This window comes from Trachurus trachurus, assembly GCF_905171665.1.
Source record: "Trachurus trachurus genome assembly, chromosome: 18".
NCBI lineage: Eukaryota > Metazoa > Chordata > Actinopteri > Carangiformes > Carangidae > Trachurus > Trachurus trachurus.
In genome coordinates, this window is record NC_139909.1 from 26,637,463 (window position 1) to 26,655,306 (window position 17,844).

Here is a 17,844-nt window from a genome sequence, read left to right on the forward strand (position 1 = left end):
GCTGCTATTTTATTGTGTATTTATTTAGTTTTATTCCCTCCATGAAGGTTTTCTCACACCTGTTGCTGTTTTTTTGTGTGTGTGTGTGTGTTATTTCTACCAACTGTAGGGGGCGTCAGACACTGAGCAAATTCACTGAAAGAGAAACAAGTGCGTCAAGGCAGCAGTGAAACTTCAAAGAAGAGGGGAAGTCAAGACGTTTCACCTTCACAATAAAAAGGTCAAAACAATATAACTTCTGAAATTAGTTTTAGTTTTCTATCAGTTGGTCTTAATTATGCCACACCCGACCCTACCAAGCTAACTTAGGTGATAAAGGCCTACACAATATTCAGACAGAACTATTTAGAAATTGCATTATGCATTAATTTAAAGTGAAGAGTGAGGCATCACCAACTTCTAGCTCAGGTGTTATTGTGGTTTTATCCATTATTTTTTGCATCATGGATGTAAAATTGCATGATGACCTTTTGACCTTTAACATCCAGTGAAGAAAATGGACAAAAAGACAAGAAAGCAGTATCAAACAATTTACTCCCAAAAATACACGACCTACTGAGTGCATTGTGTAAATAGTGTACACATACGCCTACATACATATTAAAAAATAGATATATATTATATTTTAATAGTGTATTATGGAAGATAAATTAAAATGTAGAATATGATATACAATATGTGTAATAGTTGTGTTACAATGTAACAATATTAATGTAATGGAAAAGTATGCAAACACTTTTCAAGAGTAAATAAAAACTTTTACTTTGAAAAGCAGCTCCGGAAGCCGGTGGTTTCCTGTGTGCTAGCCATAGAGGTGCTAGCTTGACGGAGCTCCCCGGGGCCAGCAGCCTGAGCCTGTGTGAGCTGCGGTGGCCTCTCCTCTTCTCTGGGCGGTTCCACTCTGAAAGAGACGTTTAGCAGGAAAGCTCAGCAACAAAACTCTCCGCTCAGACACAAACATGGCGCCTGCCTCCGCCGACAACTTCAGATGAGAGTGTGGCGAAGAAGTGTCCAGCGAACTTTCTGAGGACTAATTCGGAGTGGCTTTAGTTTTTTTTTTCTTCCCGCGTGCCGTCCTGGGTTTAACCTGTCTTCGGTTTGCACAAATAAACAAACAAACCAAAAAAAACACGGAATATATCAAGCGGGTAAAAGCAGCAAGTTGCCTACATGTCAACATTGTCTCTCGCTGCAGTGTAAACAGCTGGTAAGTACTCATGTTCGACTAAGCTGAGTTTGCTGTAAGAGTGAATAATTGTAGTTGGTCTGTTTGGGTGTCATTAAGTACAAGTAAGGTCACCGGCTGAAAACAAGAAAGAAAAGAAAAGAATAGAAAAGCCTTTTCCTGGTGTTGGGCTACTGCGGAGCTGCTTCTGCACTTTCCACCGCGGAAAGAGACACACAGCCACGTATGAGTGCACAGGCTGCCCGCGGGAGGGCATTTTCTATTGTTATGTCCGCGACGAGGTGTATTTCCTGCATCAAAGTTGACCGACTTATGGGGTCGGATGCAACAGTTGGGAAACATAACACCACCACCCCCCCTCCTCCTCTTCCCCTCCTCCTTCTCTCCTCTCTCCTCTCTCCTCCATGGGCCCTCCGTGACGCCAGATAATCAGCCTGTGCTCTCCTGGAGCCAGTCTAACCTTGCAGGTGTCTGTCTGTCTGGTCCCAGCCCCACTTACTAAAGTGAATTTCCTGCCTGGAATAAAAAAGATAGTTGGATAAAACTAACTCCAGCAGGGGAGGAGGAGGAGGAGGAGGAGGGGGAGGTAGCAGCTGAATAGACTCATGATAAGGAACTATTAACCTTACTTCCTTTTGGACATGTGGCTTTGCTTTCATCCAGGAACTTTCTTTCTGAGTATATGCCCTGTCTGCGTTTTCTGTGACCCTAAGCCTAGGACACAGGAGTTGTGTAAGATGCTTCTGTTGGTTTTGTGGCTGTGTGTAAGGGGGGGGGCACACTGGATGCAATGCCAAGGTGCTCACATATCTATGCCTCAGCACTTGACTGTTTGCCAACCTGCAGGAGACTGTAAAGCCCCGAGGGCAGCGGAGTGGTGATTCACAGCGGTCCGTGTGAGGTTCCTGTTATGACAGCCGTGGCTCAAGTCCCAGCAGAAACCGAGGATGGCACTTCCTGTGGTATTGCACCAGAGGGATATTCTCATTTAAGTGTTTTTAACACCCAAAGATCGTGGCAGTGGGGAAAATCGTGAGATGGTAACAGAATAATTGAGGTTTGGTGGAGGGAGAGAAGTGAACTGCATCGGCACTGAGCCGCTGACACGTGGAAACATGGCAGGGAAAATCTCTTCCTTGACCTTGGCTCAGCCTGACAGCCACTGGAAAAGGGGAGTGGAGCGAATGTTGCCTCCTACTAACTAACGGCTGCAGGCAGAAGCTATAAAAAGTGGGTCATGGCTTGTGTACATTGAACTTGCACTTTGTCACTGCTGCTGCTGCTGCTGCTGCTGCTGCTGCTGCTGCTGCTCAGCCAAAGGCTCCGTCAGGTGACCAAGCAAATGAAGCAGATTGGGCAGGGCAGGGAGCTGCAACAGGCTGGAGAAGGACTGAGCAGCAGAAGTCAAATAGGATTTCTGAGGAGTTTCTTTGGCTCAGTGTATACAGTCTCTGCTTTGATACATTAGTTCAGATCTTTTTTTAGTGTAGTTTTTATCTCCCATTCCTCAAATAACATTACAACTGCGTATAATCCAGCTTCAACACTTAATAGGCTGGAACTGGCTCCCATTTATTTCAGGACCTCCACTGGGACTGACATTTCAGCTCCTCTCTGAGCTTAAAGACCCACTGAGTCTTCACCTCTTTTCACCACTCTCACATTGACTGATACTGCATTTTAAAGAGGAACGAGGCAAGTCCAGTTGCTTTTCCTCTGTTTTGCTAACCCTCCTCCCGGCCATGTGCATTTTGTTTTCAACGAAGCTTGCGAGAAATCAATCAATAGAGCAGATGATAACATTATATATCATATACGATATAATCGATTTTCGATTCAAAACGATTTGATTCCTAGCCTAATGATTTCTGCTTCAGTCTATCAGTGTGCAAAGGATCCTCATGATCTACTCCAGTCTGCTTTGCAAGACAGAATGACTAAAGTGTCTTTTTCACATTTATTACGTTTTAAACATTTATCCATGCTTAGATGGAATTGTTGAAACTGTTGCATAAAAGCAATATCACATATTGCTTAAGTAACAAAATTAAAAGTGCCACTTTATTAAAAAAAAAAGTAGGCTACAGTTAAACATCCTGTTTTCAAATTCTAAGGAAATGGAGGCCAACAGCCAGCAGATTTGTTTCATTTTTTTATTTTTGAAAATCGATTTTGGGACATTTTATATTTATTCTGAATCGTATTAAATGAGAATTGCGATTCTTATGTGAATCGATTTTATTTTTGGCACACCCCTACAAGAGACGCTAGGTGGAAGGCAGAGAGCCTCCATTCTCCCTGTAACAAGTTACAAGTCATTTATTTAACCATCACAATTACTCTGAAAGTGTTTAATTAAGGTACAAATGTAGCACAGTCAAGGTAAAAATCCTGCATAGTTCCTCTTTAACTTTTTCATGAAGGAAGTCTTCATCCATGAGGGGGGGGTGAGGTCACTGTCAGCAACACAATAGCATCCCCAGCGCCGGTGGGCCGTCAATTGTCCGCCTCAAGGACACATCAACAACCCTGATCTGTGTTCTCGGCCTTGCTTGTTACTGCTGTTGTGTATGTTTTTCACGTTGTTTTCCACTTAAACAGCCAGAAATAATTGTGAATTCGATGCAGAGGCCCCCTGACAGTGCAAGTCCTTCAGCTCGCTGATCCAGCACGTCGAAACACCTCAGTGCATTTTGCATAACTGCCTTCATGTCTGAACATACATTAACTCCAGAGAGCCGCCGGTAGTCAGAGAGCAACAACACGGGTTTTGTATAGCGCAGCCAAAAATCCCTCTCAGGTGACCTCTGTCCTTCCTCTGACTCTTGAACTCTGGCGTGTGATGTGTGATGTGTGATGTGTGATGTGTGATGTGTGATGTGCCAGCAGCGTCTGGGTCGTCCTCCCCGGGTCTGGGCCGGTCTGAGCCCAGCTAGTTAGTGAGGGCAATGAGTTTGCCCTCTCTCCCTTCTCCTCCGAGTGGAAAGAATGCTCTGTGTCTGCCGGGCTGTCACGCTCCAGGAGGGAGGCAGTCTTGTGACGTTTCTGCTGGGCCCGGCCTGGTCCTCCGTCTCCCCGGCTTGTTTTTAATTGAAGAAAGTTGTATTTTTCTCGGCAGCTCGCCTCGCGCTGTCCTTGTGTGACCTTCTGGTCGTGCTGTAAGGAGGCATGACCTACCTGTTGGTGTGGGCTCATCGTTTTTCTGACATAGCTTTGAGCGTGTCACTTTCTCTAGGAAACACATCCGCCTCTTTCATCAGGTAGTCAGGTCTTTGTAGCGTGCAACGACAGAAAAAAATCAGTAGAAATGTTCACCTTTTGGTTATTTGTGTATAGCTACTTCCCCTGTGATGGTAGTCACTGGTCGCTGCTGCTCACTTTGATGTTATCTTGACAAAACATTAAACCAGGATCCAGGGCAGTTAGATTGTTAGAACAGACAGTTAGAAGTGCTGGAGGGTGAGCAGACAGAGTGAGCCTTCACTGGATGTGCTGACAGTTTTGATAATTATGTAACATGTTGAAATATCACACGTTTACAGGTTACAGCTTTTCAAAGTGCAAAAAAAGAAATAGTTTTTATGTTTTACCTGGCAGCAAAGTGAATACTAAAGGTCTCTTTTAACTTTTGAATGTGATTATTTTCCATCATTTTTGACTCAAGTTGTTCTGACTCTGTTCCTGATAGCAGCTAGGCCTCCAATGCTGCTTCAGTACTGAATTGGATATAGTTGAGCATGTGAGTCTGGGCACCAAACTCACACCACATCATTTGATAATAAACTTTATATTTTTAGGCTGAATAAAAAGGCAGTTTTCACTGTAATCAATTTCTCTCTGGTCTAGGTAGCCCAGACGGGAAGTTGTGTGTCTGTTTTAGAAGCAGCAAATAAGAATTGGTTTCTGGTAAATAGTGAAACGTCTGCGATTTGACCAGATGTTAGGCTACAGTTTAAGTGAGCCTTCACTGGATGTTCTGACAGTTTAGATTACTTTTAAACATGTTAGATCAGATAACAAGGCTTTATGACTGACAAAATAGATCAAAAAATGAATCTATTTGTTTGACAGAAGGCTCAACCTGGACCATGGTACAGTATCGATGATGGCTACCATTTGTCGTATTCTGGGAAGTGTTTTGATGGCTATCGCTAGCAGCACCCACGGGTGTTTTGTGTCTGTGCATAGAAACTGCTCCCAGGGTTAAACAAACATGACTAAGGAACAGAGTTCACTGTTGGTCATTTTGCTTTGCTGAAGCCATGTAGAGCGACAAGAGATGTTGTTAGCATATGGATGTGATAGTGCCTGACTATCCCTCAGGCTTATCTGGAGCCTAAAGGCAGATAGACTGTGAATGCTCCACCTCTCGCTCAACAGCAAATATTGAAGTTAAATATATTTCCTGCCTCTTGTCAGGTGCACTTGAGGTTGTTTTTTTGTCGTTTTCTCCTTATTCTCTGTGATGAAAAGTGCAGGTTAGTGTGGTTTAAGGCTGGTAGTCTCATCAAGACTCGCTGTTCAGATTAATTAGCATGTGAGGTATTCACAGACCACAGTTTAACAGCCGACCACGTGCACACACGCTCCAGCTTTCCCTCATATGAATTTAATCTGACGGCAGCTCAACTGACTTTTCATTTGAGTTCGTCTCCCCAAAAAAGCCTCAAAGGGAATGCAGAGCGCTGGTTTTTCTGTGGTCGTCGCCTTGTAAAACGGAGGTTTCGTCACCTCGTTGGCACCTTGCGCTCAGCCTGGCCTCCAGCAACCAGCAGCACACTGTGATGACAGGTAGTTACAGAGAGCCACTTTGCTCTTCACATCCCCTCCCCAAGCCCAGAGCTACAGAGTGGCACTTGAAGCTGACACGCAGCGTGGCTCAGCGGCTGCCACTGGAGCTGAAAGGGTCGTCTTTTGGAGACCATTACGGTTGAAAATGCGATTGCCTGTTCCTTTGGCAATTTTTACTCAGACTGTTTTTTTTTGTGTCAGCGGGCATTACCGAACTTTCAGGACTGATTTTAAGTGCACTCCAGCCCTGTTACATGGAGATGGATGGAAGGTAGTGGTGTAGAAGCTCACATACATGTACAGTGAAGACTCAGCCTTATAAGTACTGTTTATAATTAAAGGGATAGTTCAACATTTTGGCAAATTTGCCTATTGCCATAATCCCTATAGCCATAGCAGTAGGTTCATTACCTTTAATTATCGGTGCATGTTGTTTTGAGATCTGCGGGGCAGAGAAGCATGCTGCTCAGTGAACACAATGGAGGCGAACGGTACTGGTTCTCTGTCCCTCATCACACTCATCAAATACACAATCCATCAACTCCAAAACGCTTCGGTGGAAAAGTTGTGACCTGCACATTCACCACGCTATGAAATAATAAAGTACGAGACGGAGTTGTTTTCAAGGCAAATGCGTAGCCAGAACTATATTCCAGACACGGCTGCTGGGCGGAGCAAGTAGTCCCGAATATTTACCTCATGTGTCGTAATGTTACATAATCATACCTTATTATTTCATAGCGTGGTGAATGTAGTTCACAACTTCTCCATGAGAGTGTTTTGGAGTTGTTGGATTGTGTATTTGATGAGTGTGATGAGGGACAGGGGACCTGTACCATTCACCTCCATTGTGTTCACTGAGCAACTAGCGTCTCTGCCCCGTGGATCTCAAAACAACATGCACCGATAATTAAAGGTAATGAACCTACTGCTATGACATTAGGGATTACGGCAATAGGCAAACTTGCCAAAATGTTGAACTATCCCTTTAACAGTCAGATCGCTGCATCTGGACACATGCTTTTTATCCTCTTTTCGATGTATCCATAGTACATTACATGAAAGATGTGTGTGTCAGGCTCAGCTGCTGTTAGTGGATCTACATGGCAGACTCCTCCTGAAGTAACCAAGACAGATACGACACTGTCTGTTGTCCAGCATCACACACAAACACGCACACACACACACTTGTCTTGTGCATGCGCTCACATGCAGGCAGGCTCTTTCACCCCTGGGGAACGAGCCTCCAGGCTCTTTTGTGTGAAAGGGATGAGATCATGGTGGGGCAGACCGTGGGGGGATGGAGTAAGGGGTTTACACACACTATACTTAAATAGAGAAATCTCTCTTTCTGTGTCTGTCCATGTCTCTCTCCCTGCAGCTATAGGAGCTTTGCTTAAATTGAATTTGGCACCGTGGGTGCTCTGAGGCTTGATAGGTGAATGCCATTCACAGCACACAAGTGCTGAAAATGAATAAACATCAGGTTTGGTGCAGATGAATGTGAGCAGTAGGACCTCCCCGGTTTTATTTCTGGCAGTGAGGAGTGTTCCCCTGCCCTCAGGGACTCCTGGGCTGCACACACAACCTTTGGCACGTTTGCAAGCAAGTCGAGACCAGTGCCACCACCGAGGAAGAAGACTTTCTAGCAGAGGGTAACCTGAGGCCTTGAGGAATGGCTCAGTTAGGATTTTATGAGTAAAAGCAATCACTGATTTAATTGTGATCTCCATGAGCTCACCAGTTGTTTTCTTTTGTTTTGTTTTTTTACATCTGACACAAGTAGTCTAATCGCACAGGTCTGCAAGTGTTAGTCACGTTACTGTCTAATGTCTGAAATGTGAATATGTTCCTCTGTACTACGAAGCTTTCAAAATGAATACGCCATTGTACTGGAAGCAGTGACTCACTGCATCTTGTTGTGTTGCATCACACCTTCCAAAACAGACGTGTCCGTCAAAAATAACAGAGCAGCTTCTTGACAGTTCACATATTACAGGCACGCGTTTGAATCCCTCTCTCGCACCTGCCGAACTAAATCTGCTTCATTAGAGATGACACTGAAGATGCTGTTGTCACTTTTGAAGCATCTGGATTCGAAACGTCTGTTTCAGTTTAGAAAGTCTACCAGTGAAAGAATTTATTCAAAAGAACTTAGGCATCAGAGGTCACTGTGTTTTCATCAGTGATGATAGACAGTGGGATCTTGATTTGAATGTGATGTGACTGAATGATTGACGCTTTCAAATTGCCTCATCATTGAAAAGAAATGTAATACAGTTAAAAAGTGATCACTTATTATAAAATTTAAATCATATGAATTGGCATCAAATAGTTTAGGTGAAGGCCTGAGCCAGAGTTGTGCACTGTCTGTAGATCTGTCTATAAGCTCACAAATAAGTATCTGTTAATCCGACAAATGAGATACTTCACGGATCAATTTATTTCACTGCAATGGTGTAAAAATCAAGTATAACCATTAAACATCTCTGTCTCTGTCCATTAACTGAAAAATTGCAGTGAAAACACAAGAATGATGATTAAAGGGCTGCAGCTAATGTTTATATTCTTGATCTGGTGATTTAATTTAAAGTAATGGGAATGTCTATTCTAGTTGCAGTATACTGGGATGCAGAGTGACCTGATCAAACAGCCCATAAGCCCAGAATCAGCATTTTTTTTCACATCTGACTAGTTTGACTCATCACATGCTTTTGTGGCTTGAGAAATGACCAGTTTCTGCAGAATTAGATGAAATATTACGATATAAAGTGGTTTCCATTGGTTGATCATTATCTCAGCACACCAAACCTAACTATGAGTTCCCAAATTTCCCACACAATTATAAGAAAACTGAAAGTGTGCTGGAGGCTCACTTCACACTAAGGCCTAAGCTTTCAGATTTCATAGCAACAAGGAAGCCTAGAAGCCAGTTTCACTGTGTATACGTGTGTGTGTGGGTGTCCACTACGGCCTCGTAACATTTCTGTGTCACGGTCTGCAGTGACCTGACTCTCGGAGCGCAACCCAGACAAAGAGCGTGACACTGGATCATCGGGGCCCAGGAGCGACAGAGGAACAGGTTTTCACATGGGGAGGGAGGGGCAGAGCAGGGGGTCAGGTTACAACACAGGCCTTCATACAGTGGAAACCCAGTGGACTAGTCTGTCTGTCGGTTTGACCCAAGAAAGCTTCACCATGTTTGCCTCCAGTCTGAGTCTGAGAGGTGTTTATCTGCGCGGCGTGCTGCTACGAGCTCAGGACCAGAGGATTTAATGTTACACTCACTTGGGTTTACGGTGGGTTTAAAGCTTTCAGTCTAACTCCCTGTCAGCACGGTCGGAGTTTATTGCCACCGCCGTGTTTTATTTGCTCACTAGACATGAAAGTGAACAATAAAACAAGCCATTTTCTGTACCGAGAGTCTGGAAATGAGAGTGGACTTTTTTTAATCTGGCGAGTCTGAAAACAAGACCACGCTAAATGTACCCTTCAAGGACCCGGAGATCAATTTCCTCAGCTAGAATGGCAGCACGTCACGGCTCAGGGTCGGGCGGCGCAGCCTGGCATTGTTTGGGCCCCGGTTGCCATGGCAGCATCAAATGTTTGTCTATCATGGTCTGTCACAAAGAGATATCTCTGTATGGTTGTGGCGGTGGGGGCTGCCGCCACACAATGACCCAGCCAAGGCAGTGTGTCCACACAAGTGTGCCCTTCTCGTGATTACTCATTTCAGCATCACTGATGGTGATTGTGACCCAGTGGAGGGGATCAGTGTTTTTTATTATTACTATGTAATGCTGCGTTCACTGACCCCTTTTTGTCATAGTTTCTTCTCCACTGTACAGAGGCGATACATCATGACATACTATATCTCTGAGTAATCCTAAACCTCCCCACAACAAACAAAGTGTTGTGTTGCCACCGTAACGCCCCATTCTGGTAGTGAGAACAGGAAATGACATCTCATCTGTACATCACATTCTGAGCTATTTAAACAGCCTGCAAACAGAAGCGCTATTAAAGGGATAGTTCACCCAAAATTCAAATTTCTCATTATCTACTCACCCTCATGTCGACTAAGAGCTGTGAGAATTTTCAGAGTCCTCCGTGCCTTCTCTTGAGTTATGGGGGGTATTTGTCCATATAATGGTTGTGAATGGATACCACTTTTTTTTGTCCAAAAAGACACACCAAAAACATCCAAATCCCTTCATACTGCTCGTCTGTAATGTCTTACGTGTTTCGCCGGTCAGTGCAAATCACGCGAGATTTGCACTGACACAGGAAGAGCAGTGAACTGAGACACTGGGAGCTTCCGCTACAAACAAGCTTAAAACATATACTTATTTAATTTTTTTCTGAACTATTTCTCATGTTGGGGCTTCAATACAAGAGGGACATTACAGACGAGCAGTATGGAGGTATTTGGATGTTTTTTGGTGTGTCTTTTTGGACGAAGAAAAGTGGTATCCATTGACAACCATTATGGACAAATACTGCTACGCGGACCCCCCTATAACTTCGAGAAGGCACGGAGGACTCTGAAAATTCTCACAGCTCTTAGTTAACATGAGGGTGAGTAGATAATGAGATGAAATTTGAATTTTGGGTGAACTATCCCTTTAAATTCACTGACACACTGTTTAGCTGTGGTTGGGTTCTCTCATGAAAGCATGAGTAAGCGGTTGTGTATCTGCAGAGGGGAGGTCAGACTCCACATGTGCACAATTAATAATAATAATAGTAATGGAGCTGTTTTTAATCTCAGTTGATATGAGGGAGAAATTCTGAGTGTCACATTTAGGGAGACTGACGTGTGTTTAATGTTCTCTGTGGAGTACATGTTGATTCACTGGCTTACAGTCATAGGGCAGCATTCAAAGGCCAATCAGGACCAAACAGATCCGCTGCGTACCCAGAGTGCTGTTTGTTTTTCCCCTTTTTTTTCTGCTAACATTTCTTTGTTCCCTGCTGTGGCACTTTGTGGCAATCTGTGCCCGTACTGTCAGGAAGCTCCATGACTCACACATGGATGTTTTTCATAGCAGCGACATTACTGTTTTAGAGCAGATGAGATCTGTAGAGGCTGATGTTTGTTGCTGGTTGCACAGCCGGAGCAGATTCTTGCACAGTGGTGTGAAAAAGATATGTAGCGATCAATGACAGGGAAGAAAATGTTCTTCAGGTGTTTTTAGGCAGAGCAAGGAGGGGAGGTGTATTAAAAGTCAGCTTCACCTCGATGAAGGACGACCTGCTGAGGTCAAACCAACATACATGACCAGATATAGGTGTAAGTAGCTACATCTCCTCTTCTTGCTCTCCCTAAGTGTGCCGAAAGGATATTTCCTTTTCTTTACTTCATTAAGAATTTTTTCTATTTTCTAAGTGAGGCGCTGCACTCTCTCACGTCCCTTCCTGTTGACATGTGACCTGCTAAGGCTTAAAATTAGGCAAGAGTAATTGAATATTGACTTGGTGAACCAACGTCTTTTCATGTTTCCTGTGTATCACACAAACACTATGCAGTTACATTAAACATAGTAGAAGCACTTCACTTTAAGTGAGACTTGAAGTGTCTTTTTGATATTTTTGGCCATGGTGACTTTTTGTACTAGTCTTTGAAAGCAGCTATAATCAATATTTCTATGAAATGAATGTGTAATGTGGACAGTGGTCCTTCATCGTAGCCCACAGACAATCATGGCACTACAGAGCTTTATAGCATCATTCATCTGTGCTTTGGTTTGATTTTCTGGTCTGAAACTTTAAGGAAAAGCAGTAAAAAAAAAAAGCCAGTGTGTTATCTGCCAAGCACCAAACGGCACACAGACAAACTTAGCAGCTAAAGAGCCAGACTTTCCCTCAGGAGATGGTAGAGACTAAAAAACTAGGCTAAAAAGAAGAGTGAACACTGGGCTTCACATTTAAAGTGACCAGAAGCGCTCCAGATGAAAGCCAGTTAATGTTTGATCAACCTGGAAGCCAATCTCACTGCAGTGTTTAAAGGGATAGTTCACCATTTGATTGCCATTGCCATAATCCCTATAGTCATAGCAGTAGGTTTGTTACCTTTATTTGTCGCTGCAAGCTATTTTTAGAACGGTGGAGCAGAGCCGTGAGCTGCTCAGAGCTACGCTACGGAGGCTCATGGGATTTCTTGGTTTTCCTCATCAAACTTTAATCTAATTACTTCACTTCAATATTTTAATGATTTTAATACCTTTTCTATATATGTGAATAAAGATGATTGATTGAGTGATTGATGATTGAACTCACCAAATACACAATCCAACAACTCCTCTCGTGGACAAGTTGTGACCTGCACATTCACCACGCTATGAGATAAAAACGGGTTGTTTTTTAGGTAAATTCATGCAAAACAGCTGATGTGCGTTCCTGTCGGGGGCAGTTTTTCATCAAGCAGTCTCTGCATTTATCTCATAGCGTGGTGAATATGCACGTCACAACTTGTTCACGAGCGCGTTTTGGAGTTGTTTGATTGTGTATTTATTTGATGAGTTTGATGAGGGAAACCAAGAAATCCCATTAGCCTCCGTAGCGTAGCTCTGAGCAGCTCACGGCTCTGCTCCACCGTTATAAAAACAGCTTGCACCGACAATTAAAGGTAACAAACCTACTGCTAAAAGTATAGGGATTATGGCAATGGCCAATTTGCTAAAATGTTGAACTGTCCATTTAATGTAGATCAGTGTATTGTCAATGCAGCCGTGGCTTGAACGTCAGTGGTTTGGTTCATGTGTGTGTGACTGCAATGTTTGAATGAGAGTGTGAAAACCACAAACACAAGGGCCAGCGGCAGGAGCAGCATTGTGACACACTGACCCATACCCCTGTCCCGTGTGCACGAGCCGGCATGGGGACAATACACAGGTCAGCAGTTTTGAAGTTGAAAGAGAGAGACTGTGCAGTACCTCAGTTAGACGTAGACTAGACACTCCGTGGAACAAGCACCGTTAAAAATCACATGAAGACCTTGTTACATAGCCACAACGAGTACGTTTATTGATTCCCACAGAGGGTGTCGCTCTGTCAAACTCTAGTGACGGTGTCACGGTGTACACCACAACAGTTGTGTGAGGAGTACTGCTTTTGTTTCAGTTATAAACAGACACTCTTTCACCCACGCACACACAGGAAGATGATCTAGTCACTGTTTAAACCACAAAAGTAGCTACATTCACTGGCCAGACTGGTCAGAGCTATGTGTAACGATGCAGTGCAGTTATGAAGCAAATATAGACTAAAAAACAGCTTCTTTTTTTGTGCTTTTCAATACGGTTAGGGCCAGTGAGATCAAGTAACCATGGCTACAGTCTAGTAAATCTCTTCAGAGCAATATGTCTCTGTTGTGCATCATCATACAACACAAGCACAGGTCTTTTTTAGCGGAGTGTGGACTGGCTGCGTTATTTATTGTGTTGTTTAAAAAACCACATCTGGAATCATTTGGGCTCGGACCAATTTTATTTACAAGCCCCAATAAAAACTTAAAATTCGGCGACACTCCTCGGAATGAGTGAGTGTCCCGTTCTGGGAAACAAAACAAAGCAGATTGATTGGGGGTGGTCTCGGTTTGAAAAGTAAATGTACCCAGGACTCCCACTCACTCAGCAGAACACAATGCTGATCCTGTGTGGGACTGATGCACTTTTACTGCCTTTTTCTTTCTGTTTGTGGAAAGTTGAGGTCACAAGGCATCTGATTGGACATGACATAAAACTGTATTGTTTTTGCTCGGGTGCTCGCGTTGACTCTTTGCTCTTTTGATTTGAGTGTTTTCCCGACATTGTTTGAAAGGGTAATGAAACATAGGGCCGCATTCTGGGCAAATATCCAGCTCCAATTCTTCAGAGCTACCTGGGCTGCGAGGCCCGGGCTGTGCACTTGAAACAAATCAATTTTGGCATGTTCACATTGGCAAAATGCCAAGTTTAAGATTTAAAAAGAAATAAAAAATAAGAGTGCTGCATGAATCTTTGAATCAGATAGGATGTGATATCCCGCTGAGAAATAATGAAACGTTAATTAGATGATTTGTCGCATGCATTATGCCATTGTTGTGCACTGCAGAATGCACGGCCATACAACTGATAGAAATCAACGTCTCAAAGTCTGGAAAGGGTGTTTTTTTGTGTGTCTGTGTGCGTGTGGAAAATGTGTGGAAAGTGTGTCAGCTGTTTGCTCGGTGCTGCGGCTGAACGATTTCCCTCCCAGCCCCAGCCAGGTCAGCCCGCCTCCTACCGCTCCTTCCACAAGCAGCGAGCCAACGGATGTCCTGCTCTGAGTGGACGCCACCGTGCACTGCCGCTGCCTCCTGCCCACAGACACACACAGACACTGACACTGACACTACACTGCTCCACGACCACGTACACTCTCTTTCCTTTCAGAACAACTCAGATACCTGCGCTGCGGCTTCACGGCGACGTGTCAAAGTTGAAACATGCGGTGGTTGCGTGGTTTGAGTTTTTAAAATTCAGAATGGTAATGAAAGAGCTGCAGCGGTCGGTGTTGATCTGCACCGTGGAGTCCAGAGCTGTCTGTGCTTGTGCTGGCTGTGGCCTTACAAAGAGGCTTCTTTTTTTTTCTTTTTTTTTTCTTTCCTCTCCAGCCACAGCTGACTCATTGCTGGAAAAACTGAACTTCCTATGTCAGTCTTCACAGCTCTGTAAAGTTTTCTCTTTCTTCTCCAACAACCATGCTCTCTGTGTCAGTGTTGGCCTGGTGAGATAAGACAAGTGCTTTCCTTTGACAGGGCAACAGTATTTTTTTGCACTACAATACATAGAGTATAAATGATGAGCAGCTGTTTAAAAATTGAACTCTATCTCTATTATTATCACACACTAAAAAGGGCCTCTTCAATTTTCGTGACGTGTCTAATAGAGATTAGTGATAAAAGGAGAATTAATATTAGTTATAATAACAGATTCCATGTGCAGAATTATTTTTGAAACATGATCTACTTCAGTCAGACTGTTCTGTCCTGTATCAGTTTGTGTCTTTGTTATTGTATGCTGTTGCATTGCAGCCGATTACTGAATCACTGACTTTTAAGAAACTAAATTTGGTGTCATGACTCAAAGTTCTTCAATAAGTAAATGACTAGAGCATATCTAGGGAAGAGGGTGTCATTTTGAAAATATTTTCCATCCCTCCAGCCAAAAGTGCCACCATATTTCAAGTGTTTTACAGACATCGGGTTCCTGCTTGATTTATGCTCCCGGTGACATTTCTGAGCATTCCTCCGGGCTCAGCCGCTCTCCCTTGGCTCTGCTGCAGCCACCGCAGCTTTAACTCTCTCAACGTGTCGGGAGCAGCAGCAGCAGCGGTGATATACAATGACAAGAGTGTTTGTGAATCTCGACAGATCCAGTCCCTTCATTACCCCTTGTGTTTCCCCCCCCATGCCGGTTTGCCTCGTTGTCGAAGCAGCGGCCTTAAAGGATCCTTTTATTGCCCCCTGGCCACGGTATTATTTAGCATTCTGGGTATGTTTGCATGCGTAGTCCATCCCACTATCCCAAAGTGAGACATAAGAGCTCGGCTTTCTCCAAATCTCCAACATGCAGTGTGCTTGTTGGCTATAGCTTAAATCCAGTATCTGGTGCTCTGCAGCGACGCGGTACAGGCCAGTTTATTGTTACTGAGCACATTTACTCGTGGCTTTATAAAGATCCCTCCAAATCAATGTCACGTCTCTCCTCTCTGCCTCCCAGGTACACCCAGCCATGATCGAGGACAAGGGTCACCGTGTGACCGACTACTTTGTGGTGGCCGGGCTGACAGACAAGTCCACGCCCTTGGAGCAGGATCTGTCCGAGACCAAGTCCAGCGGGCCCAAATCCCCCATCACGGACTTGGCCGTCATCAACAGGTCGGCGGGGGAGGCGGTGCCCGAGGGCTTCACGTGCATCGACAGCACCTACAGCGGCCAGCAGGCCAACCTCAACCATGGCAGCCTGAAGAGCCCGGAGCTGTTCCTGTGCTACAAGAGGGCTCGGGGGAAGGCCCCCCTCATCGACATCGGGTAAGTCAGAAGTTTGTTGGTGTCGTGTGTTTGTAATCTGGATTGTCTTTATGCCTGCGGCGGCGAATGACTCATTCTAATTGGCTTCACCATCAGTTTCTAGGAATGTGCCCCACTGAGAGTCAACACGCCCTCCCCACAAAAAAAAAAAATGCTACTTTTGATTAAAGCTCAGTCTGAATCATTCATTACCACATGAAAAGATCTTAAAGTGATAATTTTATATCACTCTTGATGAACTTTTATGACGACAGCTGTACAATTCATTCTTACTGTGGGAAAGAATTTCCCCCTGGGGTCAATAAAGTCTTAACTAACCAACTTTATCCAATTCCACATGTTAACTCTGTGTTATTACTGGGATCACACAGTTCCACAGTGCTAGTGAACATGTCGTCAGTATTTCACATGCACTAAATCACCCTGACGAGGCCCTCGTTGTCGCTCTGTCTGCTTTTCTGAGGTAACTTTGTAGTGACTGTCAGTTTGTCACATTCACAGCGACTCTGATAACACGACCCAACATTCTTTCAGAGGTGGAAGGAAGTAGGTGTGTCGGCTGCATCGCTCACAAAACCCCCCCCCCCGTTTCGTCATGGAGTCCTCCCCTCCGGGCCACGCCTCTTGGCTCTCGTCCATCGATAGGAATTTTCCTGCTTCCTCCTATTATCTTATTTCAGGTTGCACCATTTTGATTTATTTCATCTGGTGGAGCGAGCTGAAAGGCAACACGGCATCGCTGCGTTAACATCATCTGCGCTTCATACACGTGTTGTCTGTGATAAATGAAGGAGCAGGAATGTTTCATCCAGAGCTGTGATCGCCACTACCTGTAGCGTTTCAGATCAACACACCTCCGTCTTTGTCTGAGGCCTTTTCACATCTCCTGCTAACAAACTGGACTTTCCAGTTACAACTGAAAAACTCCTGCAAAGTCAAGCTTAGTCTTAAATCAGATATAGTTGTCTCTGCATTAAAAACGCCAACGCTACACACTCTATTCTGCTTCGTCCTGTGGTGAATTTGCTTCGTTTTATCTCTTGTTAATGCGATTCCCGTGTGCTAACTGTAGCGTTTGACTGCAGAGCTGCATAAAACCCTGCTGAAAGGCTGCAGCAGGTTGGGCCGCTGAGCATAAACAGAAGATCGTATGTCGAGTAATGTTTCCTCTTAAGAGGTTGTGCAATCCTGACATATGGGGCGGAGGAAATAGAAGTAACTCAGCTCCTATTCGAGGATTCACAGTCACTGTCGGGCTCCTACGTGCTTTTGTTTTTATTCGCTGAATCAACAAATCAGTCATGCAGTTTAATGAGGCTGAAGGACAGATTACACCAGCTTGTCTTCCTCTCTGTCTGCAAACACAGAAAATATTAAGACTCACTGTAAAATTCATGACTCTTTTATTAATAAATGATATAAAAGGCGTGTTTGTTTTAATAGAAAAGCCATGCATGGATGCTCGGTGCCATTCGTCCAACTGCTAATGGTCAAACTATGAGGGTCAGTGAATATATTTGGCCGTGTTGCAACACCGGTGTCTTCCTCTGCCATCAGCTGACAGACCCTTAGACCTGCGAGCTGCCTTATTCCACTGAAATAATAAATGAGAAACTAGCAACCTGTAAATCATTCATTCTTCCGTCTGCCTCCTCTCTGCTGTCAGCGCAGCCAGCATTCCCAGCCCCGAGGCTCCACAGCGTCACGACTCACTGTGCCCATTAAGACTCTGTTTTTGTCGCCTAAATGAGAATTTGTTGGCAACTGTACTCCTGGCCTCTTTAGGTTTGTCCTGTGCTCTTTTCAGAGCAAA

At 44.2% G+C, this 17,844-nt stretch overlaps 1 protein-coding gene across 1 annotated transcript in view; it reads left to right on the top strand.

Annotated features, from left to right (window-relative positions):
• Positions 1–768: 768 nt before the first annotated feature.
• Positions 769–17,844, top strand: part of dennd4c (DENN/MADD domain containing 4C) — a 41,790-nt gene continuing 24,714 nt past the window's right edge. Inside the window, exons 1-2 of the mRNA XM_083992766.1 lie at positions 769–1,207; positions 15,721–16,031. Of these exons, the coding sequence (XP_083848892.1) occupies positions 15,733–16,031 (299 nt within the window). The 5' untranslated portion in view covers positions 769–1,207; positions 15,721–15,732. The remainder of the gene's footprint in view (positions 1,208–15,720; positions 16,032–17,844) is intronic.